The sequence below is a fragment of the Lonchura striata genome, chromosome 1, assembly GCF_046129695.1.
Source record: "Lonchura striata isolate bLonStr1 chromosome 1, bLonStr1.mat, whole genome shotgun sequence".
NCBI lineage: Eukaryota > Metazoa > Chordata > Aves > Passeriformes > Estrildidae > Lonchura > Lonchura striata.
In genome coordinates, this window is record NC_134603.1 from 95,162,164 (window position 1) to 95,189,084 (window position 26,921).

General features: G+C 36.2%; 1 protein-coding gene across 1 annotated transcript in view; it reads right to left on the bottom strand.

The window, feature by feature from the left end:
• The window catches only part of EXOC2 (exocyst complex component 2), a 125,263-nt gene that overhangs the window by 91,582 nt on the left and 6,760 nt on the right, over positions 1 to 26,921 (bottom strand). The window contains exons 2-5 of the mRNA XM_021544771.2: positions 19,860 to 20,015; positions 15,026 to 15,202; positions 13,473 to 13,599; positions 3,483 to 3,596 (exon numbers count right to left, since the gene is read on the bottom strand). Of these exons, the coding sequence (XP_021400446.1) occupies positions 3,483 to 3,596; positions 13,473 to 13,599; positions 15,026 to 15,202; positions 19,860 to 19,977 (536 nt within the window). The 5' untranslated portion in view covers positions 19,978 to 20,015. The remainder of the gene's footprint in view (positions 1 to 3,482; positions 3,597 to 13,472; positions 13,600 to 15,025; positions 15,203 to 19,859; positions 20,016 to 26,921) is intronic.

The following is a 26,921-nucleotide window of genomic DNA, read 5'->3' on the forward strand; positions in this document are numbered from 1 at the left end:
TGATTAATATGACCTCAGTAGTTATATTGCTTGATTAACTATAAAAACACCACCATAAACAAGCTAGAGATACAAGTATAGCACATGATTATCATCCTTAAAAACTTTCTTCCTAGCTGCCGGCCAATGCCATCTCCCTAATAGAAAAAAAAATGAAACAAAAAACTGCCCTAAACCTCTGTGAGGTGAGGGATCAAAGAAGTTGAAAACTAAGACATAACACAATTCCATCAATATTCTACCCATTTTTAAAAGAGCTGGTACAAAAAGACACATTAAGAGAGCAAACCAAATTTTAGCCCAGGCAATGAGAAGGCTATCACCACCTGCTGGGAGACAAAGCACACTGGTGCACTTAAAAGTACTTTTCTTTTTATACTGATGATGTCACAAAATTTTGCCTAATTTTCTGTTTCCATCTGCTGGACAGAAATAACATTACTCATTACCTGGATTGGTCCACTTGGGCATGTGTGAAGAACTTACCAGCATCATTTTGAAAATAATGAAAATCTGTACAGTTCTCCTTTTAAGCACTGTTTAATGTTACCTGATGATCTCACAACATGTCAAAATAGTTTATTTCTATTTAACAGGATATTGTCAGGATTAAAAGAATTAGTAAAAAGGATGTTATACTGATTTCTTAAAAATAATATCCTTCAAGGAAAAAAAAAGACATAAGCTAACCAAAATGTCAGTGCAACACACATTTACCATTTCCAATAGCTAAGGTTATGTAGAGGACAAGAACTAAACCCCTGCTGTTTTTTTTCCAGAAAAACAGCACAAATTATATGGGATGATATTTATACAATTCCAGAATATTTTTAAGACTACACATGTTGAATTGGAAAAAAAAAGAAAACCAACCAAAACAGTTTTGCTGCTTCTTTATTTAGAGAGATATTTATAGTTAGATTCAAAACATAACTGGATTCACCCTACCCTTTGAGCATTTATTCCTGTTGAGTTTTACATTGCTCTTGGACCTTCAACACTAAGATTTGGATTTTATAAATCAATATAAATTAATATACAAAAACCTCCAGATTTCATTTAAAAGTACAAATTAACACTTTTTATGGCATTGGATGGAGAAGATCATTACTTGAAACTGTTAACATGCAAAGACACAAATTGATAGAATTTTTTCAGCAAGAAAGATTAAATACTTAAGCCGATAATAGACAGAGTGTTAAAGATGTTTTTCTTTTCTAAAGCATCTAACTCATTCAAACTGTATAGCCACCAATATTTATCCTCTCCTGAGCTTGTGGCTCAGCTCTCAAATCTTTCTTATAGCAGTGGTCATAGGTGGGCAAAGTACTTTAACTGCAGCTTTAACAATGCTAAGCAGAATAATTTTCTCCATTATCTTACCTAACACATTGCTGCTGATACACCCCAGAAGATGATTTTCACTGGATAGTCAACTTTGATAGATAAACACTGGATTATCTTCTGTAAGACTGCTTTCCAATCCTAGGCATGTACTCTCCTGCTTGCCTTCCCCACACCCCTTTGAGTCTTGAGTTCAACTATTTCACAATTGCTACAGCCACGGCTGCCACTGGTTATCACATCCCCTGCCTCGCCTGCAAGAATCAGACTCAGAAGAGTAGCACCCCTGATGGCCCACAATGCAGCTATGTTAGAAGTCATTCCCAGAACTCCTCACAAGCCTCCTGGGATTGCTGCCACTCCTGTAAATATGAAGGACATTAAAGTCTCCTACAAGGACCATAGTCTGCTCTCTGGAAACTTCCCCAAGTCGCTTAAGGAAGATTTTATTCACTTCCTCATGCCACTACAGTGTCACCCATTCCAGACTCCTGAAAAAGATCTCAACCATTCTGCTCCACCACAGGACCCATACATTTATTCCAGCTGTTCTTCACATGAAGGTCAAATCCCTTTCTTCTTTCCTGGGTGTCTTTTTCAGGTAGCCTCTTGCTATCCATCCCAAAATACTATCTACATGAACTATCCCAGTTTATTCCAGCAGTATGTTTGTCTTATTCCACAGAGTTCTGTCTCTCACTTGTTTCTCAGACAGCCCATGAGTGTGTAAAGGCACTTAAGGAAAGACTCTTCCAGCTAGTTTTGTAATTATTTACAGCATTCTTAACGCCATCACTGAACCCACATGTAGCACTCTGTCCCTTCATTTAACTGCACGCTGTTATCACCATCCCCTGATATGCTGAATTTGAAGTTTTTGACACCAAAGCGCAAACCTGCTGGCAAAGATGCTCCCACTCTGCCATCCCACTTTTTCCAATTAATTCAATTTCTCACTAGCAGTCTTTGTTTTTAAGTTGTGGATCCAGCTACAGAAGCAAAAAATGCTGCTTTTGAAACCAATGGTACAGTCATCTGTGAATCTATAGGATGCATCCCTATTACCTGAAGCTTTCCCCTTCACATAAAAATCAAAGGAAATACCCAGGCTCCCACATTCTTCACTGTTGTCCCCAGTCTACAATCACTTGTGATCTGTTCTACATCTCTCTGGGCAGTGTCACTGGTGCCCAAATGGATGACCAACGAAGTGGAAACAGTCCAAGGGCCAAATGTAGAGAAAATTTTTTGCAAAGACCTACATCAAAAGCTATTTACTCTTTGTCACTTTATTATCCCTTAAATTTTTTTAAAAAACTTGATGATTCTTGAAGTTATGAGATTCTGACAGACAGAATTACTTGAAATAAGTCCTCTTAGTTACTTGATTTCAAAATATGCTGTCACTGTATGTGTATTATTATCATGTTCTCTTGCTAACCCTTTAAAGTACCATTATTTTGAGAGGAAACTTAAGTCTTTCCCAAGCAGAGTAATGGTTATTTCTGCAACTTCAAAAACCAAATATCCTGCCACCCACAAAACCAAGAAGCAACCCCCCACACCTCTTTCTACTAGTAGGAAATAAAAGTAAAACAACCTGTAAAGTAGTGTTTCCCTTTAAAACACCAATTGGAGTATGTAGCTGAAACAACAAAAGAAGCTCATCTTCTCTATTAAAAATGGCTTCCAGTATTAGTGAACACATAGCAGGTAAAAGTTTTGGAATTCAGTTATACATGAAAAAATATATTTATATATGTATATATATAATACAGTAATATACATATATATATATATGTATATATAAAATACCCTGTTCATGACTTAACACCTGGAGTTTCCACTCAAGACTGCTAACTTCTTGATTCCTAAAATTTGAAGAAAGACATCTTCCATCTGATATCGGGGGTTGGGGATAAAAAAAAAATCTCATCATAAATTAGGTCTGGTTAAAAACAAGGTCTTTCTCAGAAGCAGATTGATCAAACTAATTGATTCAAGTTTCAGGCCAAGCAGAAACACCAGAGACAATTATGACTGCTGTAAATGCAAACCACCACTGACACATCTACTGCATAATGAAATACCATCAGTGACTTGCATCTAAAACAATTACTTATATGACAGCAACAAACCTTGTTGTTGAATGATTCTCAATCAGGTACCAGGCAGCAGAAAAGTTTTCACTTGTGAAATCAGCGCTCATCCCAGGAAACAGCGACTCTAAATCTTTTTGAGGAAATCTGCCCCTGAAAAATGAATATTCATTTCTTCAGTGAAACAGTTGTAAACAGTTTACAATTAAAACATTCACAAAAAAACCCAAACTAACAACAAACACCAAATCATTTCCCTATAAGATGGGAACATGTAACTCACCTTGAAATTAAATTTGCTATTACTGACACATGTAACATGACTGGGAGAAAATGAAATCTGTTTTAAGTAAAACTAATTTTACATTTTTGATTTCACTATTACAACTAAGACAGAAATGCTGTCTGTACAAAATGCTTCTATTTAACTTTAAAATGGCAGGACATCAGAAATTTGGCAGCTTGTAAATGATCTCACACAATTATTGTCTATTGACTCCTGAGCAGCAGAAGTCACAGAAACATGAAAGGGAGATACACAGAATATACTTGCATTATATACAAACACTGGAAAAAGCTAAAATAATTCTCTTGCAAAACAGAACCCACTGATCTGTCTGTTCACCATACACAAAACATAGGAAAACCAGTCTTATCTCAAGTGGCAGCCTGCAGGTTCTGTTAGTTTTTATTCAGTCTTACAAATGCATGAAGAAACCATGTGAGCCAATTCCTTGTGAAAATATATTCTCTACAACAGCATTTTTAAAACTATAAGTAGTTTTTGAGATACTCATCCAGAAAATGTATTCCATTTACTTTAAGTCTGTGTAATAAAAATATTTAAAGCACTTTTTGATGAAAATATGACAACCTTCATCCCTCAGTCTGGACACACACTCAACATTTGGCCACATTCATTCCACCATGCACTCAATACATCACCAGGTGCAATCCCTTCTCTCATCTTCACCACCAGTTACATACCATCTTCAGAGATTAACTGCTGCAAACAAATTCACTTGCTGAATCCCTAAATGGGTTAGTCAGCTGGACTAGATAGACTCCTGTCTCTTTCAACTGAAATATTCTCATCTATTCCAAAAATTTTCTATTTCATTTCTGAATCACAACATCCAACTCAAAAGACAATGAAGTTCCTCCCTGATGCTCACAAGTTAGGTGAGCTTTGCTGTACAAAGTATACCATAACCAAATGAAAATCTGCCATACTTTGCATTTGAGAGCAAACTTGGGTGGGAGTAGCAATCCAGAGTCAGTTGTAAGAATCACATTTAACACACAGGGAAAGCCATTTAAATGGACACAAAAGCAGTGATTTGTTAGTTTTAGTTTTTTTCTGTAATCTAAACATGTTTCAAGATAGTTAAAGCTGTTTTTATTACAAAAAGCAAACAGCAGATTAAGTGAAACAAATCTAAAGGCAGGCACATTAAAAAGTACAATTATATAGAGAGGAGTTGTTTCCTGGAAGTTTCTTTTCATATCCAAATGGCCATTAACACAAGCAGGTACAAAGGACCTACGCACATAATGACATGGTACAGAAGTCTTTCATCATTAGCACCTGATTACAGCAGGAGCATGAAACAATACTTTTTAAAAAACATAAAAAAAATCAAATGAGATGCAAGGAAAAGTGATGACAGATATGAAAAGTAGAGATACAGTGAAAATAGCATGAGAAACAAATGCAGCATGAAAAAATGAGGGTCCCAACATTTGCCTGTGTTCAATGAAAACGTGATGTTACAATAAAACTTAAGACATAAGTAGTGAGACTCAGGATTTTTAATTACCTTAAATTTCATGAACGACAGCAAGCAGAAAATGCTGATGGATGTAAGAAGAAAGTTTCAATTTATTTTTTGTTTAAAGACAATTTAAGATACTTTATTTTACCCTCAAGTTAGTCAGGAGTGCCCAGTAGGAACATGGAATTGAAGGATAGTACTTCACATGTGATACATAATACAACTGCACAAAAAAGCATTTATTTGAGATCCACACATGGTGACTTCTTTGTGGACAGCTGCATTTCTAATGCTAAAAATCAAAACCAAGAAAACAAATTTGAATTTTTGGGAGAGACTTGGACATTCCGAGCAAGTACTATTTAAGTGAATGCAATCAATACAGAAGCAGAATTTTGCTCCTATTTTCAGAATTTCCACGTATGTTTTCCAAAACCAAAGAGACAGATATAACACAAAAAGCACGCACTCAAATATACCACTACCAAATGCTACTCATTACTGCAGTTTTATAAGGCATATACATGACACTTTAAGCTTATGCATGAGCTATATAAAATTCCTAGGGGGAAAAAGTGAAACTATTTTTTAATATATATATATAAAGACCAAGATAGATTTGTAATCAATTACTACAAATGAATCTTGTCTACAGACATAGGGACACAAATCAAGGAATTTTTTTCAGTTTGATGTTTGAGTGCCTTGAAAAGTTATTAGGAGTTTTTTTCCAGAGGATGTACTTGTGTATACCATAAATTAACAATGCTTTTATCTCTACAGACGTATTTTAGACATAGTTACAGCAGACTAGAAACATGAATGTGAATGTGTGAGGTATGTTAAGAATATGTTATACTGTATGGTTTAGTACCCTTATTTTTATTGTACATTTTACCAGTAGTTTTCCCAGTAACAAATATGCTACAGCTTGCTACATACTGACTTACTACAGCTGTCTTCAAAATGAATTGCACACTAAAATGCTCAAACTGAAAGCAACTGTATTTCTAGAACATCTGGCCAGATGCATCTAAAAAGAGACTGACTCCACATACACACAAGTTTGTTTCATTAACTTCCATTAGTAAATTAAATAAGTCAGTTTTTGGAAGTTTTTCTCATGAAACTTGCTTACCGTTTACTTATAAACAAACCCATTTGTGATTTGAGAAAGTATTTCTGGTTTATTCTTTTCAACATTACAGGGTGAAGATGAACCAGTAGCAAAAGCTTAGATCATGATGGCATGCAATTAAACTGTAAATAATTTCTCTGCTGATTTGCTCATTATACAAGAATCACTTAATGAAGAATACTTAATCATTATTTAAAAGTAATCACTGCAAAAGAAACTGGGAACCACAAATTAAATCCAGAAAACCTCAGAAAAAGAATAGTGAAGCTTACCACTCTTGACAACCCTAAGCATTATCCTACCTTTACTATTTCAGCAAACATACACATACTGGATTTATATACTAGTACTTTCTGCTAGGCACACTATTTTACCTAGAATAGAACTAGATCTGGTACTAGACCTACAGTTAACATTTAAAAATAGTCTTATTTATGCTTCAGCAACAGTTTGAAATACAAAAAAATTTGAGATGTCACATAGTGGTTATATTAATGAGAAGTATAATAAAAATACATCTGGTTACAAGAAACTATACACTTTCACTTCCCTCAAACACATGTTTAGTATAGTTAATGGAGTCATACAACATTAGATGTAGTGGTCCTTGCTTCCATGTAAAGGTCATGCACATTTACTTTGGATTCAAAACAGGTGGAGTACTATCAATTCACTTGTACCACAAGTGCCCATCAATAGAAGTCCCTCCTTGCACTACTCCAAACTTCAGGTTCTGTATAGACTAATAGTAATAAACCTAATTTAACAGTACAGGATACATGGGCTCTTACAAATTCTACTACAGAACTTTTGTCCATACACAGCATTTATATTCTCCAGAGATTAGTTTGAAATCTCCATGGGTAATCACAGCCTCTAGCAGTCATAATCAAATAAGAGCATCAGGATGCAACAGATACTAATCAACAAAGCCTGACAATGAACTCAGTTTAGCAAGAAGCAATCTTTCTGTAAAAATTGTTTTGCTTCCAGAACTCCAGAGTCTTACAGTAATAGGTTCAGCATATATGACAATATTTGCAGATTAAAGGTACATCCCAAAGCAAGATACAGACACCAAAAGGTAACTTGAAGCTCAGTTCCACAGGAGTTTCCAAAAGGTCAAAAGGAGCAACTTTAAATAAACACAGATTGTGAATAGCAACTAGCATAAATAAGCTTCAGCTAGAACTGCTGTACACTCCCCTCTCTGTCTGGTACCAGTCAGACTCCTCGAAGCTGGCTTTGTACCAGCTGTACTGTGTTAATAAGGCATGCAAAAAGATCAGCATAAGGGACATTGGTGTAGACTAAACACGACAAATCAGAAAGCGTTAACAAAGGTCTCTCCAATAGCAACAAGGCAAGGGTGTACTCTGGCAATTCCTTCACAGTAGCATTGGGTTCATTAGAAATATGAAAACAAAGTGGCAACTGTATTTTAGAACTGGCAGAATGTGGTAAGAGAAATCTACTACAAGATTATAGGCTGGTAGCTGCAGCTGATGCACCAACCTAACAAGCAGAAAGTGCTACTTTATTTTTTAATATCATAAAGCTAGGACTATACTGCAACTCTCTTTTGCAGCATTCAGATTTTTTTTTGCATGCATCTCTGTGATCAAGGTTCCACACACCCATCACATTCAATGATGAAATTCACTGCATTTCCATACAAGCTATTTTAAAATAAACATCTCAGTCTTCAGAAAGTCTTTTCCTATCTTGTGGTAGGAAGCTGACATTTACCATTAGATGGCAGCGTAAGATCATCTGTTTCCTTCTCCCAGATGAACTGTTTTGGAAGCTGGCGTGGGAAGAGGGAAGCATCTGTATTGAGTGGGTGGATACAGAAGTATGTGGAATGTACTTAGCATGTCAGCCTTTGCTTTCATGTACGACATGGATCCAGCAGAGTGACCTCTGCTACATGCAAAACAACAAACACTATTCAAAAATTTTCTAACCACCACTAGGTCTGACTGATGTTACTGATTTGCAGAGAATGAATTTCTTAGCCTGACAGAGTAGTTAGAGGAGTCAGGGAACCCTTGGTTAAACAAGGACTTGTCATGCAGGAGGAGGGAGTATGTGATACATCAGAACAAGCAATTCATTCACAAATATCACGTAGATCTAAATTTTCCATCAACATATTTAACCGGTGTCTACGAGACATAATCTTTCCCAGAACCATACAAAATTCTAAATAATCTTGTGTTACCAACCTGCTTTTGTAACAGCTCTAATCTGCTAAAACCAATCGAAGTACTGCCACATTGCTGCTAAGGTGAGAATTTTTACACCAAGTTCCGCATTTCTCATACTGAGACAACTACTCTGCACACTTGCTCTTCTTCCTGCAACCTATTTAAGACATCTCCTGGAGAAGCTGGCAATCCAATGAATGGACAGGTGTACTCTTTGCTACATTAAAAACTAGATGGCCATGCCTAGAGAGAGAGTGGTGGTGAATGGAGTTACCTCCAGCGGTTGGATGGTCACTACTGGGATTCCCCAAGGGTCAGTATGGGGGTCAGTCCAGTTCAGTATCTTTATCAATTATCTGGACAATGGGATCTAGTGTACTCTAAATAAGTTTGCAGATGACAACAGGTTGGGTAGGAGTATTGATCTGCTGGAGGGTAAGGAGACTCTGCAGAGGGATCTGAACAGGCTGGATTGATGGGCTGAAGCCAGCTGTATGAGGTTCAACTAGGCTGAATCTTGCTGGTGTTAGAACAACCCCAGGCAGCTACAGGCTGGCAGCAGAGTGGCTGTAAAGCAGCCTGGCAGAAAAGAACTTGGGGGTGCTGGTTGACAGCAGCTTAACATGAGTCAGTGTGTGCCCACAAGGGTGAGAAGGCCAAGGGCATCCTGGCCTCTATTAGCACTTGTGTGGCCAGCAGGACTAGGGTGAGGTCATACCTTGCTGTGCCCAGTTCTGGGCCCCTTGACTCAAGAAGAAGATTGAGGTGGTAGAGCACATCCAAAGAACAGCAATGGAGGTGGTGAAGGGTCTAGAAAGTAACTTTTGTGAGATGTGGCTGAGGGTGTTTAGTCTGGAGAAAAGGAGGCTCAGGGGTGACCTTATCACTCTCTTACAGCTGCCTGGAATGAGGCTGTAGCCAGGTGGAGGATGGCTTCTTCTCCCAAGCAACCAGTGTCAGAAGAAAAGGACACAGCCTCAGGTTGTACCAGGTGAGGTTCAGTTTGGACATCAAGAAGAATTTCTTCACTGAAAGGATCATCGGGAATTGGAATGGGTGCCCAGGGGAGATGGTAGAATCACTGCTCCTGGAGGTGTTCAAGAAATGGCAGAACGTGGCACTTGGGGATATGGTTCAGTTGACAAGATGGGGATCAGTCAAAAGCTAGACTCAATGACTTTGAAAATCTTATTAAACTGTAAAAATTATGTGATTCTATTCTATGATTCAATGTTTCTGTAAAGGTTCCTAGCTACATCTGCATAACATAATACCACAGCCAGGAATACTCCCTGGGGAGGAAGGTGGCACAATCCTGCTCTGAACTGAAAGCGAGAATAAAGACAGTGACAGGACATTAAACCTTTGTATCAGTCTTTAGCCCATACTAAAAATTAAAAACTAGAATTCAAAGATTAAGTATTTTAAATACATATTTGCTGGTGGGAATTGAGTATCCCACAGCATACACACAGTAGGTACCAAGTTACATAAATGCCAAAAAACATTTATCTGACTGGATCCACTTTGTGTTTTAGAAGATTAATTAACAACTTTTAGGAAGGGAGGAGAACAAATATATGCAAACACTCTTCTGCAGATACGTTTGTGACTTCAAGGGTCATCACAACCAAAAGATATGGACCAGCAAGTTCAAGTTTCATTACAATATAATTGATTTTTTATTTTATTAGCAAGTGAAATTCTTAGTTACATGACACAGGAACTGTAATTAATTTTTGGAAAATGTGAAGAATTTATCAGCCAGAAAATATGTATACTTACTAATTGCTAAACCTGCATGCTGAAAGATGATGGCCTGAAGATTATGTATACACATAGAGTTAAAATATCTTGACTGTATATGCAACATTTAAAATATCTTGATTGTGTAAAAGAACAGCTAGAAGCATGACTGAATATATATCATTGCCTTTTTTGCATCCTCACAATATTTGAAAATGAAAGGACAATTCTGGTGCATATTTTGAGTATATATATGTTACTCCTACAATACATCTATAGGCAATATTCTAATTATTAATAGAATGTCAGACCCACTATTATTTCCCTTAATTCACAGTTCAAACCTTTTGCTCACCTAAATCTCATTGACTCTCAATTAAACTCCAATCTTCTATCTACTGTCTGAGTAACTTTTTTTTGTCCCTATGCATGCTTAATAATTTAGCAAACTGCTGTACTGAAGCTCTTTTCATTACGTACAAGGTCTTTTTTCTCTTATTTCGAGGTGTCATTTGCAGCACCTTGGAAAGCATCTATCTGAATGGTTCAAAAACTACAATTAATTTTAAAAAAGATTTTAATTGGACAAAGTACTATAAATTTTTTTTTTAAAGCCACAAAAGGAACTTTTAAAGCCAAGCATAACCCATATTAAAAAAAAAAAAAACCAAACAAAAAACCCAAACAAAAATCCCAACAAAATCCCTCCAAAAACCACTTAAATCATTCCCATGCTGCAGCTTGTCTTTTTTGTATTATTTGCTAATGCCTGATAATAACTTTCTACAGGAAGGGCTTCTTTCTCTTGCAGTCTGCAGTCTAATCACCTTCCTCTGCCTTCTCTTCAGTGTGCTCCTATATATTTCATTCCTATTCCATTTTATCACATCTGCTTTTCACTGCTTTTCTCCCTGAGCTTCTCAATTAATGTTTCTTTTATTTACCACTTTTTGCATAATCAACACAAGGCACTTGTCCTACCTTCTCAGGCATCAGGCTGCAAGGGCTGTAAATCCCAACAAGTCAGACCAAATGCTTCAGCTTCAAAATTAAAATACATCCCAATTTGCACATGTTTAAAGAAAACATTTAAAGAAACCAAAATGAATAAAAGAGAGATCCATAACGTTGCAGATCCTTTCTGCATACACAACAGTATTATTAGGATCATATTAGGATGTCTTTTGTTTTAAACTATCCTAACAACTTTTATCACTTCTAGTGACAAATATTCCCATATCTAGTAATGGTTATTGCTAATTTTTTGCTTATTCACTCTCTTTCTTAATTTACAATTGCCTTTTTTCACTACCTTGTACAACTTCCCAATACTTACCCATTCCATATGTAAAATATTTGAAAATGTGAGTTTAGCTAAACTATATGGTATTAAAGTTTATTTTATAGAAATAAACCTCACACTGCTCCAATTTATCAAGAAAATTATGGAAGATTTTCCATTGAGAAGGCATTCTTTAATTAAACCGAGAATGTTCATCTATAGTCAGAACTGTGCTGTCAACCACAGCACGAGAGCAGACCAGGCTTTTCCTTTCTTTGCCCTCTGCACAATATAATCCCTCAATTCCTCCACACAACCACTTGTTTTACTGATCCGTGATACGTCTCTCAAACTGGTGCTTGCCATAATCTTCCTGCTTCTCCTGCAATGAACCTGAGAGATCAAGAACAATGAACTAGGCTTGACATGCTTGCCCAAAGATGTCCTAATTCCCTCCCTCTACAAAAGATTATTTCCTAGATGTATCTACATATTTCTGATTTATTTATTTTCACATAAAACTTCAGGTTTCAGTAACACATTTTCTAATGCTTTCAGGAAAAAACCATTTAAAATATAACATGTTTGGTTTTCTATTGAACAAACATCCAAATAGATAACTCTAAATTAAGAAAATCCTAAACTAATGCAGTTTAAGTTTCTATATGTTAAGTCTTAATCTATCATATGAACAATGTCTTAACTAGAAGTAGCGACTTGAGAACCAGCAAACAAAGCACTCACTGCTAGTTGCTACGTAGCATAGTGGTAAAAAAGGATTGTTATGGGGTTTTTCATTTACAAAAAAGGGAGGGAGAGTGGAAGAGTGGCAGAAAGTCTCCTAGTAACACATTGGAATACTGTCCATAGTATGAAGGTTCACATTTTGTCAGGGTTTGGAAAACTCAGGAACATGAAAGAATTGCCTGTCAGAACTTACACCAAAGGCTAAAAAAATACTTTAAGAGATAAAATCTCCAGCTTATTACAAAAAATAGTGTATTTTTAAAAGAAAAAAAATATATATTCAATCTAAGAAAGAAATGCACAGCCAGAGGTTGGAAAGTGGTATGGATCCGCCAGAAATCCCATATGGATTTTGAGGAAGTGCAGCTTTCTCATCAGAACAAGGTAACAATGGACATTGCATTTTTTCCATTGCACTCCCCCTCACAAACAAGGGTATTCAGCAGATGAGACCTTAGTAATAGTTTAATTTTAAATAGTCTTTTGTTTGGTAGAGTTGACATCTTGATTGAGACAAGTATTCCTGGTGCTATTTCTAAGAGTTGGGCAGGTTTGAAGAGTGTCCCATTTAAAGACCCCTAATTCCATTTATCATGCACTATAAAGTTACTATTTCAGACAAGAAAAGTCATAAACTCCACCATACTTAAGAAGTAAAGTAAAAAAGACTGTGTGCTGGAAAACAGTATTAGTATTTCAATAAAATAAACTAGCTGATGTGGCATAATAAATCACATTTTACAGTGCAATTTTAGCAACAGATAGCCATCTAATATCCTTAAAAGCCCCGTGAAACTCAAATGCAACAGTAGGTATTCCGTATCTACAATGTATAAATCTGAAGCCTTAGGTTATTTACCAGTCCTCAAAATCTAAACACCACTGGGGTTCAATATATCAGGCTTTTAAATTATCTACAATTCTAATTGATAATCCACAATAGAGGATTATGAAGCAGGATACAATGCCCACTAACAACTCAAGAGTACCAAACAGAATACTAGCAGTTAACAGATGTATGTGCTTTTAAATCTTTCCCTTCCCTGCAAGCCATTAAACTTTCCTGGAATTCGCAAAGACACATATAGAGAAAACCACTAAAAACGTGGATTAAAGGCATTTGGTACTCACTTGTCTATCTCAATACCAAGTGGATTAGCTGGACGTAAGGACAAGGGGGGAATCCCTTTGTTCCTGTCAGTGCGCATGTCATAATAGTTCATTTCATCCACCCAGACAGCAGACTGATCCAAGATACCTAGAGAAAACAAAGCACAGATCCTTAAAACAACAAGGGCAGTCCAGCACCATCAACTTCTAACATACTGAATTAATTTGAAAAATCCTGATAAATATAAAATGCATGCCTGGGTAATATATTGAAAGATACATGGCAAAACAACCTGGATGCAATTATGCTAAATTATTTTATTATAGCTGCTGAAAAGGTATTCGTGTCTGGGCATCAAACATTATCCTTTTGCAGAGTGCACAGTTTCACGTACATTAGAATCTTTTTCCTGACCACAAAGTATTAGTATTTTTATTTCTGCAAGTATTTTGGTATCTGTCCAAACCTTTTTATCTGCTACTTTCAAAAGAGCAATCAACTGAATATCTTCTCATTTGCATATTTTAGGGAAGATTCCTTTTCTGTCCCATTTGCTATCCAAACGGTAACTGAACTTTGGCACATGCCAAGATAAATTACTTCAAGGACACAGAACCGACTTTGCTTCCAGTGCCTTAGCACAGACAATGGATAAAGGTGAGGCACAATATGTTCTGGAATCTCAGCTGAAAATGGAACTAGCCATACCCTTGGCCTTGCCCTCCTTTAACATACCCATCAGATACAACACCAGAAATTACTCCATCCCCACACTTTCCCATATTTTCAAATACGAATTCTCCTCTCTCATCACCAAAAACTTCACTGTATAACATTTGCACATACACATTTCACCTTTCTATTATTAAGAATGCAGCTTGGGAGAAATCACATGTTATTTAACTGTAACTGAAGGACTGAGAATAAAAACCTAAAACATTTCTTGTGGGAACTCTTGTGTTAGGAAAGATAACTATCCAGCTCATCAGTGAGGAGTTCTGAGAGAAACATTTTCAATCCACAGGGTATTTAGACTGGATTCTAGGTTAAGCAGAGGTCCTAGACTGCTTGGCAAAATAATTTCAATGGTCAAGCATCTCATGAGAAATACTTAAGACTTTGTCTTGCAGGATGGTTTGAATTACAAACAAGAAATGGCACTGAGGACTCAACTTTCTTTAAAGGCTTAACTGTCAGCTCAGGATTTAGATGTAAAGTTCATGAGCTGGTCCAGATTTTGTATTTATCTAATACACTTAAGAGTAATTACTGGATCTGTTATTAGGTTTTCTAGAATTTCAGAAGTTTAGAGCTATTCCAGAGAAAAAAATAAAGGGCTAGTTTTCATTCATCACTGAGGATTTTATCAAGATATTGAGAAAGGAATAATTTTTCCTATACCCTGAGATTCTATCTCTTACTATATATATGCATATTTATTGATATACTCTGCATTTTCTAAACAACTGAAAATTGTCCTGAGGTGGATCCATTTCAAACATAAATTTTATACAAATGACATTCAGTCACATATTTTCTTAGCAAAGAAAATAGATTTGAATAAGAAATATACCTATTTTTTCAGGTTTAAGCAGTTTGAAGGAAACAGTTGAAGTTCCTTTGCCACCAGACTTTGTAGTAACAATAATGTCTCCCTTGTCATTTTTAGCTTGTCCAACTCGACACACAATTTTACTGGCAGACATCCATTCTGCAGTGAGGAGACAGTTGTGCCCACAGATTGTTAAACCTGGGAAAAAGAAAAAAAAAAGACAAATATACTACTGTGAATGGAAGTATCTTTTGAAATTCTGCAATGCAAATTCTTTTATGGTGCTTCACCTGTTTTACATAAATTTATAATCCTTCACCAGTCCCCTACAGTCATCCACAGTCAAGGAATCACTAATATATTTTTCAGATGTTTCCTAGGTGACTTCAGGTGTTTAGTCCCAGCTACAATTCATAAGACACAAGCAGTGTGGTTTGAAACTTATTTAAACTCTTCCATCACTTTTGGGCTACTGTGACTTTTACTTCACACAGAACAGTAGATTTGCGGTAGATTTTCTGTCTGCAAGACACTGGAGAATAGCTGTTCAGTATTGCATTCTGTGAAACTTCCCTTAAAAGCTGCACACACCAAATTTTTCACAAGTTCAGTCTATATGAATTTGCATAGAAAAACAAAAATCTCTGTAAAATATTTACAATGAACAATGTTTCTTCAACCTTATTTGTTCAGCAGTACTTCAGTGGACACAGAAGGCTGTTTTGGATGAAGTAGTATTAATTGACAAATATTCCATCCTAACCTCTTCTGTAAAAAATCCTGGATGCAAGATTGAATCTGATGAATAAACTGCCCTTGTTCTGTGAAAGAATACTCATGTAATGCTCATCTATTCCCCCTTCTACACTTTCTCATAAGGATGACAAACCATGAAATACAAGAAAGTCTTTTCTCATAGGAAGAGACTGACAAACTTCAGTGTTCAAGAACACCTCTCATGAGTTAAGATTCAAGGTGCACCTTAATGTAAGGTCCAAGGCTTCCTGAGATTTCACATCCAATTGGTCTGATCAAGCCAACTATCAACTGATTGGTTCTGGTCAGACCAGGACTCTGGGTGCTGCAATGGATGGATTGTTTTCTCAGATCTAGAAGAACAATTTCCATACTTGTAAATGGAGTTCTGTTGTCCTGGAAAACTGGTAAGACCCTAACTGCTCTAGTATCAATTTGGAAAACAACTTCATTAGGTTCTTCTTAAATAACATCCTTAGCCAGAAACATTTTGCCTTATGTCCAAAAGAATAAGGCTGTACTAGTGTGTTGGCTGTACTGGAGTATAAATTAGTCAGGCAGAGCAGTTCCTCCCCTTGGCTTGACTTTTGTTTTTAATTTCTAGAAAGCTCTGACCAATTTAGAAAATACTTAGACACAGAAAAGGGTCAGCACATGCGGCTTAGTACCAAAGCTTCACACTTATTTTCTCTCACAATTTAAGTCTCTGACATGACACAGCAGAGAAATTTGGCAGTTTTCATGGCTGTCAGACATAAAAATGCATTACTCCCTGCCAAAAACTATCTTGAAAATGAAATCCAAAAATTTAAAAAATGGAAAGGCACTGAATCTTATTACAACTGAAATTAATCTTACTTGAGAAAGGACAGTAGATTTGTTTCTTTAATATTCTTTCTGAATAAAAGGCAGGGCCAGTGGGATGAAATAGGATATACACACAGAAAGACTTTAAAAAAAAGTTTGTTTATTTACTCATAAAATTTTAATCAAGTCATTTTAATAATTTAGTTTCATGGGCGAAAGAAAAAAACCATATATAAGGATGCATATTACATATATGCAATAATATAACCTTATATTGTTATATTATTACATCTCTTAGTTTTATGCTAGCATCTTCTCTTAAGGAAAACAGATTGTGATAGGAACTACGACTGAAATACTTTGCCCAAACAATTCATAAAGATGTTTTCAGCCTGTATTTTCTGTATTTATGATTCAATTGAGCAATACTTTAAAATCCAGAACTAAGCTATAGTAACTGTTTGAAGATCCTTGTATCAATTGTATACTCATCAGAGGTTTCAAAAGCTCTCAAGACATCAAGATACAAGGTCCAATACTTTTGAAATGGCTGGAAATGGCCTTTGCCTGTATTTTAAAAATGCAAAAGGAAGTTAAGTCTCTATCAACATTTTATATACCACATGAAACAGTAATGGCACAACACAATAAACAAATAAAGGCATGTTGGGGGAGAAATTTTGATAGCACAGTTACCACATTTATTTCTCCAGAAACAGGAATCTTCCCTTTAAACAAAACTTAATTTGAATCTGTTGCATGGTATAAAGATCTCTGAAAATATAATTCTCAGCTTCTAGTTTTATGTGCCTTTCTAGGCACATAATAATAGGCGTAAGTAATACTCTTATGGAGACTTTCCAATTTTGCTGAAGCTCATATATGGAAAATTTTATAATGTCTAAAAAATACAACTACAAGTATCTTAAAAGACAAGCTAAACCTTGAAAACACGTATGTTACAGGTACCTCCTGGACTTGACACTTTGTACCACGAGCTATAGAGTTACAAATAAGAAGTTCATTTGGTTTCAAAGATACAAAGATATTACTAGAAGGCTCTCTCTTAAATAAAACCAAAAGAATGTTCTAGTATGTGATACTGTGGTTATATACAGAAAAAAAGTTTCTTGCTTTTCATTTTACACTAATGCATCTCAAACTTTTTAGAGTTTATAAAGACCTCACTCAAACTCACTTAAAGTCTCATGCCTACAAAGCCTCACTTTTCCAAGTATTTCCATTCAAGTAACAGGGAATATTTACATGCCTAATTTAACCATTAAAAGAAATCTTTACATATCTGAGGCCTTAGTCACTTAGTGGAGAAAGCTGACAACTGAGCTAAGGAGAAAATAAGGCAATACATTATTTATTTGTACCTCAAAGCATAAAGTTATTAGCAGTTGTGTGTTACAAATATTACTCTGTAAGAAATATATGAAGAAATATTAGCAGCTGGTCAGCTCTAAAACAGAGGTACAGCTCAGGACATGTCTTCCTTCCAAGAACATAGCACTGATCACTTCTAAGAGGATCATACCAATGAACTAATGAGGCTATTGAAGTACAGCAGCCACACAAACACACAGAAATGTACTCACCCCTAACATCATCAGTTATTTGAGGATTTCTCAATATGAATTCTACAGTGTACCGCAACCTCACCTAGCAGCTCAGGAAAATACTATTTCTCCTTTTGAGAGACAGCAAACTGAAGTGGAGTGGAAAACTGTAGTAGCTTATGCTTGGCCATAAAGCTCATTGTGGTGGCCATGAATGGAATTTGTGAACTTTGTTTTACAGCCATAAAGCGAAATATTTTTTCTAGCAAAGTCAAACAAAATTCCAATGGCCTTCAGAGGAGTCATGATTCCACAACAAATTAGATAAATTGTCTCAAACATGACTACTGAAGTACACATATGTATAACTTACAAAAAAAATAAGGGAAATTCCAGTAGTTATAGTTAAGTTGGATTTCCAGAAGCCTTTAAAAATCTTGAAAGGCTTAAGAAAATGAAGCAACTATAGGATATGAACCTCTAATGGATAAATAGCTCAGCAACATAGAAACAGGGTGACAGTAAATGATGTGTTTTGACTGAGGAAAGTTTCCACATGGTATATGCCACAATCACTTGTGTTTAGTACATTTATAAATTACAAGATAAAGAGGTTATAAAGTTTGCTGATGATATTCATTTATTCAGAGCATGAAGACCATAAACCCCAGAAAAATGCAAGCCAGAACTTATTAGACTGAGTGATGCACTATAATGTAGATATTGTAACACAATTGCTGAAACGCATGCAGGCAAAATCTTAAATTCACAGACAGCAGGCTCAAACTGACTACTAAGCCTCATGCATTTAATCATGGAACTACAGTAGGCAGAACAACAAAAACATTAGTTTGATTCTCAGTAGGAGTTACACAGAAAACAGAACTCTAGGACCGCAATACAAAACAAAAGTGAAAGTACAGTGTTATGCCACAGGGCATTCACATCCTGAACACTGCACACAACCAAGATGTATCACCCACGACTGGCAGTGAAAGTAAAAGAGATTCACTGAAGAGCAAGAAGAAAGGCCAAGCATACATGCAGAAAAATTAAATAAGCTAAAACATTTCAGCCTGAAAAGGAAGAAACAGAGCAGTAACGAACAAGGTCTGTGACCAGGAGAATCAGCAAAAAGATCTTGTCCCCTCCATCAGCACAGGAGCTATGATGATTCTAATGAAATTACCATGTAGAAAATCAAAACAGTAATGAAAAGGGATCTTCAGATATTGTGTAGCTAAATGACTGGACCTGCTTTATCTGTTATAACTTCTACAGATATAAAAACTGACTTTAATTCAAGGCTTAGCAATGTCCTGGTTTAGGGTAATTTTGGGAGAAAATCCCCAGTGACTTTCTGAATATACTGAAAACACTTCTGACATGCAAATTTCAATGAGAAAATTCTCAGCTCCTGAGAAAGTAACAAAGGAGCATCTCATTATATCTACCCTCTTCTAGTACACTGCAAAAAGCATTCACTCTTTGTTTTCATATTCAGCACAGGATGCTGAGTCAGATTAAGGGTTCATCTAAAAAGGTACAGTCAATCTGGTTAGTTACACATTGGGTAGCATCTCTGAATTTATGGATTCAAGTGCATATCTGTGTAAAGGGCATTCCTCATAACATTCAACACAGATTCTATCAAGCAAAAATTTTATCTCTAGTCATATTCAAAATGTTACCTTCTGCAGTACCAAAAGGGTGTTTTTTCAACTTACCTAGGAGGTCTGTAGGTCCAGTACCCAAATTTTCTCCTCTAATTGTCACTTTTGTCCATGCGATGCCTTCATTGGGAGAGATACCGGTTACAAGTGGGGGCTGCCGTGCTCGAGACATGATGACTATTCAGTTACTGCAATCTGAGCTGCCTTTATCTGTTCATCAAGAAATAATAAATTAAAACCCCATTAATTACATAAAATATATTAAAATAATTTCAACCTATTTTTCTAAAATGGTAGGGAAATACAAATGTAAATATGGAACACGACTCCAAGTCTTTTTTGACACAGTCATAAAAGAGTAAAGAAAAATTATATCTTCTTTGCACTTTTTAAAAAGTTAAATATAGCTTTCTAAAAAAAAAAGTATATTCAGAAAAATATTAAACCTTCTAAATGCTTAATGAAGATGTATACAGAGATTTCAAATTACTTATGTCAGAATTCATATGAGTCTATTACAACTTCTATTAGAAAATTATTATTGTATTCCTTAGAAAGAACTGTTAATCTAAGGTAAGTAGTAGACTATGATTACATATTTGGACAACTTCTCCATCAAAATAAGACCTACTGACATAGACAGTCCTATGTGAGGAAGCACTTAGCTAATATACCCTGAGAAAATTAGAGTATGACTTGCAAATATTACACTAGCAGAGATCATCAACAAAATAAACAACATCCCAACATATGAACAAAAATGTACATAAAATTACTGAAGAAGCATTTCCAGAAGAGTGCTCATTTGCACCTGAAATTGAGTCAACTCAGACCAGTTTAATTAGCTCTGTCATTAATAAGCTCTGTACCTCAAACAGAAATATGGTACCCATGTAACGTAGTCTACATGTAGTTTACTATGCAACTGATTTACTATGCCTATTTTTTATTAGCAGTTTCCTTTGTGTAGCTCTGCAGCTATAAACACCTATAAGAAGCTGAAAATATACACATGTTCAGTATAACCCGAATTACATCTCTTATTAAATACCATCACCATTTCAAAATCTCAGTCACATACACACAACACTTTAGTGTAAACAATTTTGGAAGCTCAGGTTGGTAAAAAATATGTGGAATATAATCCAAGCTTCATAAGGCTCCTCTTAGCTATTGTTTTTTGAATCAAAATGTATTTTCTACTTTTATTTGCAAATGGTCAAGTCCAAGAAACCCTGAAACTCTCTAAACCACCTCTAACAATAAATAGCAAAACTGGAGTTTCCAAGAACCTGCAGTTAAGACATACTAGGATTAAGACACACTTGTTTCAGCTGCTTCTGCATATACATAATACTTTCATTGTACCAAGATATTCCATGCTTCTACATAATCTCCCCACATTTTTCACTGGTAGTATCTAGATCTGACATGAGAATCAAAGAAGCTCCCACTGGCTGATTTCATTCTTCACATTCCAAAATTGGAACACACACAGAAAATTAAGATGGAAATAGACAAGGCAGGAACTGGAAGGAAGATCTCATGCTAAAAGTAATCAAATACTACCCTCAGAACAGGATCTCCTTTATCTCTCTCTATACAGACAGAGGTACATAGTAGGTCACCTATAACAAAACTTTGAATTCTGATCCAACTTCAGAGCCCATAGTCACACCTGAAGTCAGTGTGAAATGCATCCTGAATATAGGTAATATTTCACAATGCTCTGAAATACTGAGGTCCTACACAACCACCTCAATTCTATAAAGACATCTGATTTCAAATGTCTGTTTCTTGGTTTTACATACTTAAAATAGGAATGCTATCACTCATTTCAAAAGCTACTTTTGAAAACTTGTTAACACAGAAAAGGTATGTAGATACCTGAACACAAGAGAAGTATTAATATCTTCAGAGAACTTTTCAGACTGAACAGTGTGCAATTAATAAGAGATGCAAATTCATGCTGAACAAGCAAGAACATAGTAAGTTGCAGTATGTGAGCCAAGTTCAGTGTATGAAGGAAGGTTGGGAAGGGCCCATGATAGCACACACAATGCGTATCTAGTTTGGCTTTGTATCTTTCCGTGGCAAACCTCATAATATTTCTTGACATGAAAAACTACATAATGTAGTTTAATAAATCATTACTTGCTCATTACTATTATACTATTATATTATTCTGCCTTTTTTTGCAAACAACCAACTTATTAAATAGGAATTAATTATATAGTATTACATGGGTGCTCTTAACAGTCTTACATGTAAAATATCAGAACATTTTACATTGACCCAACATGAGGCTGGAGAAGCAAGCAGTCAACAGATGCAGGCTATAAGGGTAGAACAGCACTGAAGAAAAGAACAGTATCACCCGATTACAAAGAAATCAGCTGAGAGTCATCTCCAGCAATGGAAGAGAAGGCTGTGCTCTGTGCTAGTGCCCTACTGCTATTTCTTTCACTGAACTGGCTTCTCCTCCTCCTCTCTTTCACAGAGACAGTCTCTGCTGTTTCTCAAATGCCATGTCCTCATCTTGCAGACAAACTGTTTCTGTCCCATCCTATTGATTGTTCCTCTTGACTTTTTACCCATAAGTTCAAGCAGGGATGTTACTATTCCATCCTCCTTTCAAATTCAGACACCTTGGTAAGTGCTCTTACCTCCCATTGCCTATTCCAAGACTTCTTGTCCAGACACATCATCTGTTCAACTACTGATCCACTTACTCACCACAGGTGAAAAAGATAGATCTTGTCTTCTGTCAACATCCCTAATCCTGGAGTCATAAGGCTTGTCCAGCTTTCCTCTCATCTGTGCAGCATTCAAAACTACACCACCACACCACTACCCAACAAAACATGAAACAGCACAGTAGAAATATGATACTAGATAAGAATCAGGACCCTAATTTTACCATGAGGGAGAATAACAAACTGCATCTATTCCTCACAATCTTATCTATGTACTCTTTGCAGCTTTTCTCGCAGACCCTCAGCAAAGCTCAAGGATACAGCTGTAAAGGAACAGTGGTGTTAGGTCCTTCCACACACACAACCACCTTCTGCAGGAAGCAACGTGTGTCTAGATACCAGTTAGTCAATATAAAACACTTCTTTTATTTTGGAGCAATTTATGTGGAATATTAATCAGTAACACTGATGTAAAAAAGCCATCTTCAAGAACATCAGGTAATATGGAGAGGAAAAAAATCTTGAGAAAAACAAGTAAAACAGAAGCTACTGTGGTATTATTTGTGTGGTATTGTTTAGTTGACCCCCTCCCAAATGTTATAGCTCCCTTGCATTGCAGCTATTGTTGCCTTCAAAATACCCAGGCACAGAGGTAATTGGCTTGTTTCAATACCAAAACTCAAAAGTAATATTACAACATCTTTTTCTGGATTTCAGAAATCGGCACTAGATCCACCTTCATGATGAGCTAAATAAATGTAATAAAAATGCTGAGCCTCCTGAAATCTAGTATTTCTTCTAAAGTATTTCCATACTTACTGCAGATTTGCTTTAAAATACCTCACTGGAATGAGAATACCACAGTAAATCTCAGCACATTTCAAAGCACTACAGCACTGAGATGCTCTATGATCATTATTTTTAAACAGCAATTACTTTCATTTATTTCAAAGAGTGGAACTCTTTGTAATATGTCATTATTATAAATATCAAGTAAATTTTTGGGAGCCTTTAATTCATTTATAATATTTCCTGTCTTTCTTATGATGTCCATAGCTAACTTGACTAAGGTGCTTACTGGTAAGCCTAGCCACTATATTGCTATGGCAAGTTCCTAAATTTCTTAAAAAATATTTAAGGCAAATCTGACAAAAAATTGCTTTTTCATTTCACAAAACATGACAACCACCTAATTCTGAGCTTTTGTTGCAATTCTGTATGTTTCCCTAAAGCTAAAATCTGTTCTTTACAAAATACACATTACACACAAAGTAGTAATTTTATTAAAACAGCCCTTTTCCTGAAAGACTGATTCTCATGCAGACAAGGAGAGTGCAGAAAGACAGTTTTCCATACAAGATCTTTCCTCTCATGAGCCAGGCTCACTGAAGAGGTTTCAACAAAACTGTTTTTAACAATGGACAATCTTCTACATTAGGAGAGCTCTCTCTCTCCCTCTTTATTTCTCTCCACCCTTTTTTTTTAACCTAATTTCCTCACAATATCTCCCCACCAATTTAATGTGGATATCTGATTGACTGCTCCGACGATCTTGCCCATACTATTCTATTATTCTGTCATAATTCTTGTTATAAAAGCACAAGGAGTTAGAAACCTCTGCAAAGACCACTGACTACAAAGTCCTCTTGAAAAATGCCTTTCATAAACAATGTCTTTGTCTTTACACCAGTTTCTCAAATAAACTGTCCTCTCACAAAGGTTTGGTTAAAAAAAAATTCCAGACAATTCTGAGCATTAAAAACTTGCTAAAGAAAGGACATCTTCCATCTTTATCCTAAGAAAACCCACTTTAAAATAAATAATGAAGCAATGAAATATGTGCCAGGATAAGGGAAAGTACAAGTCTATTTGGTTTTGTTTTTTTTTTTTTTTTTTTTTTTTAGTTTTGTAAGCCTTCAGTTTTAAGTTGTTTTGAAATGAGAGTTCTTACATAGGTTTCCTCATTCAACTTTCAATGGCAAACAGAGAAGAAAACCAAAGTAAAATGCCAAGAGCTACCATACTTGTTCTGTAAAGCAAACTACTTTCTATATTTTACTACACTCTGGAAGTACCACTAAAATAAGAAATACATGAACAAACAAAGTTCGGGGTTGAAGGATATAAAATTGGCAGGTAATTTCAAATCCAAAGGGAAACTACAAACATCTTGAAGGCATGAAACTTTGGAAGATGAGTAACAATATGCTGCCACCTTACAAATTCCACCAGTGGAAAAAAATTGCAGTTGAAGTCTTTTAAAACAGAGTTTCTGACTTCTAAAACAAAATAGCAAGATGGTTCCAGTGACTCAAAATTCAGTTAAATTAAAGTTTTCAGTGATACTTTGACACTGAACTGAAAAGATTCTCTTGGAGGAAGGCAGACTCAAGGTCAATGCAAGTGCCATGGTCATCTAGCAAAGGGAATCAAACCTGTCAGAATGGAGTGAAGAAAAACCCAATTTGTCATCATTGTGAAAGCCTAAGTTACAAGAAAGCATTTAAACTTCAGGTATCAGATATTTATTTGTTCTTAATCATAAATATGTGACAGAATACAATTTAAAAAATGTTAAGGCAGGAACAGTAAAGCATGACCCATGTGCAAATCACAGTATGCCTCAGATGTTGTTGTTTACTTAAAAAAAAACACAAGAAAACCAACCTGAAAACAGTGAGTTACACTAACATCACAGCACTAAATAATTCCTAAATGAAAAGATTTATGACATGCTTTTTAAAATAAGCAATAAATACTCAGATTCCAGAATGTAGGTGATGGCCTTTTAACCTTAAACTATACAAACTTGTGCTTCTAGTACATCAATCTAATAATTTGTTTTCACTAGAAAACCCAGAAAGTCTCCTGAGTACAACACACTATGACAAAGTCAGTGAAGGGACATGGCAAATGACCCCAAGAAGAACGACAAAGCAAAATGTTTCCTGGATGTTTGTACTCAAAACCATTACAAAGTGATGAAAAACACTACTACAACATTTTCTGTGCTTTATCTTCCCGACAATATAAATTCAGACAGACAACTACATAAACCAAGAATTAAAAGCATTCAAAAAGCAGCACTGTGAAAATAACTGACATTTATTAACCCCTCTGGAGATCTTCAGTGCCCTAGAATTGCCACAGCCTTCAACACTGCATTAATAATACAAAGTCCATTCCTGCAAGCCTGCCAGAAAAGACTGGGAAGTGAATAAGCTAAACAATGCTGAAATTCCAAGTGATATTAAGAATCTATGCATGTTTATTTAAATAATAAAAGAAGACTTGTCAATTTAAACAAGAAGCGCTCACGAATCTTACATTTAGGGGGAAAGAAACTCTTCATAACACCACTAAGCTACTTATAATGAAAAGATGAACAAACATAAAAAAGTGGGTAATTTCACTGTCACACAGAAAAAACAAAGCCTCATTTGTCTTGCCCTGTCATATCTGGCATGTTAATTCAAGCCAATATTAACACTGACAAACATGTTAACCTACAGCATTACATGCCAAAAACCAGCTCCAGTTCAGGAAGATGTGCAAGTTTTGTGACAGAGAGGGCAAACAACAAAAAAGAAGACTTGCAGTATTAAATGCCATAATATGATATCTTGTGCTTTTTCAAAAGGCTCCTGAATAGTCCAATCAGCCACAAAGGGTACACTAGGTATTTTAGTTTTAGGGTGGACAAGGAACGAGTGCAGCAGTTTTGCTTTCACCCAACCATCTTTGCAGATTCCCTTCAGTATCTCAGAAGTCCTGCTTTCCTTAACCCACTAAGGTACATCTTCATGGCCATGTATCTTGACGGAGTGAAAGCTAAATAATCACAGCACTCAGCGATGCCATTAACATTTCTCAGTCACAAGGGATTAAAAGGCTTGGACCCGGGGCAGATGCTGGGAGAGCCCTCGGCAGAGGAGTTCACCGCCCGCCGCAGCCTGGGCTGCAGCTGCGAGGGACTGACACCGCTGACGGTGGAACCCGGCTCGGGAGAAACTCCGGGCACAGTTCCGGCATCCGAAATAAATTAAAGTAAACAGTGTTGCTCTCTCTCATCCACCCTGTTAGCAGCCTCTCGGTTGAGCTGGAGACCACACACCCAGACCACACAGCACCAGCTGAACTCACTCGCACGCAACATCTAGAAGCTGTCACTCTGCTGAGGTATGAGCAGGAAAGAGGGGGGCCGGAGTGCGAGTGTGTGTGTGTTTAGAAAAGCTGCTTGCTTTCTCCTCCTATCATTACAGCTGGTTATGTTCTGTGTGGTTGGGAAGGAGGGAAAGAAGGAAGGGATATGAAAAAAGATCTATAAAGCTCACTAACAAAACACACTGGCCTTGGCCTTTTGTAGTAATGATTTGCACTCCTCCTGTACTAGTTTAGTAGCTGATGAAGGGCTAAGAAA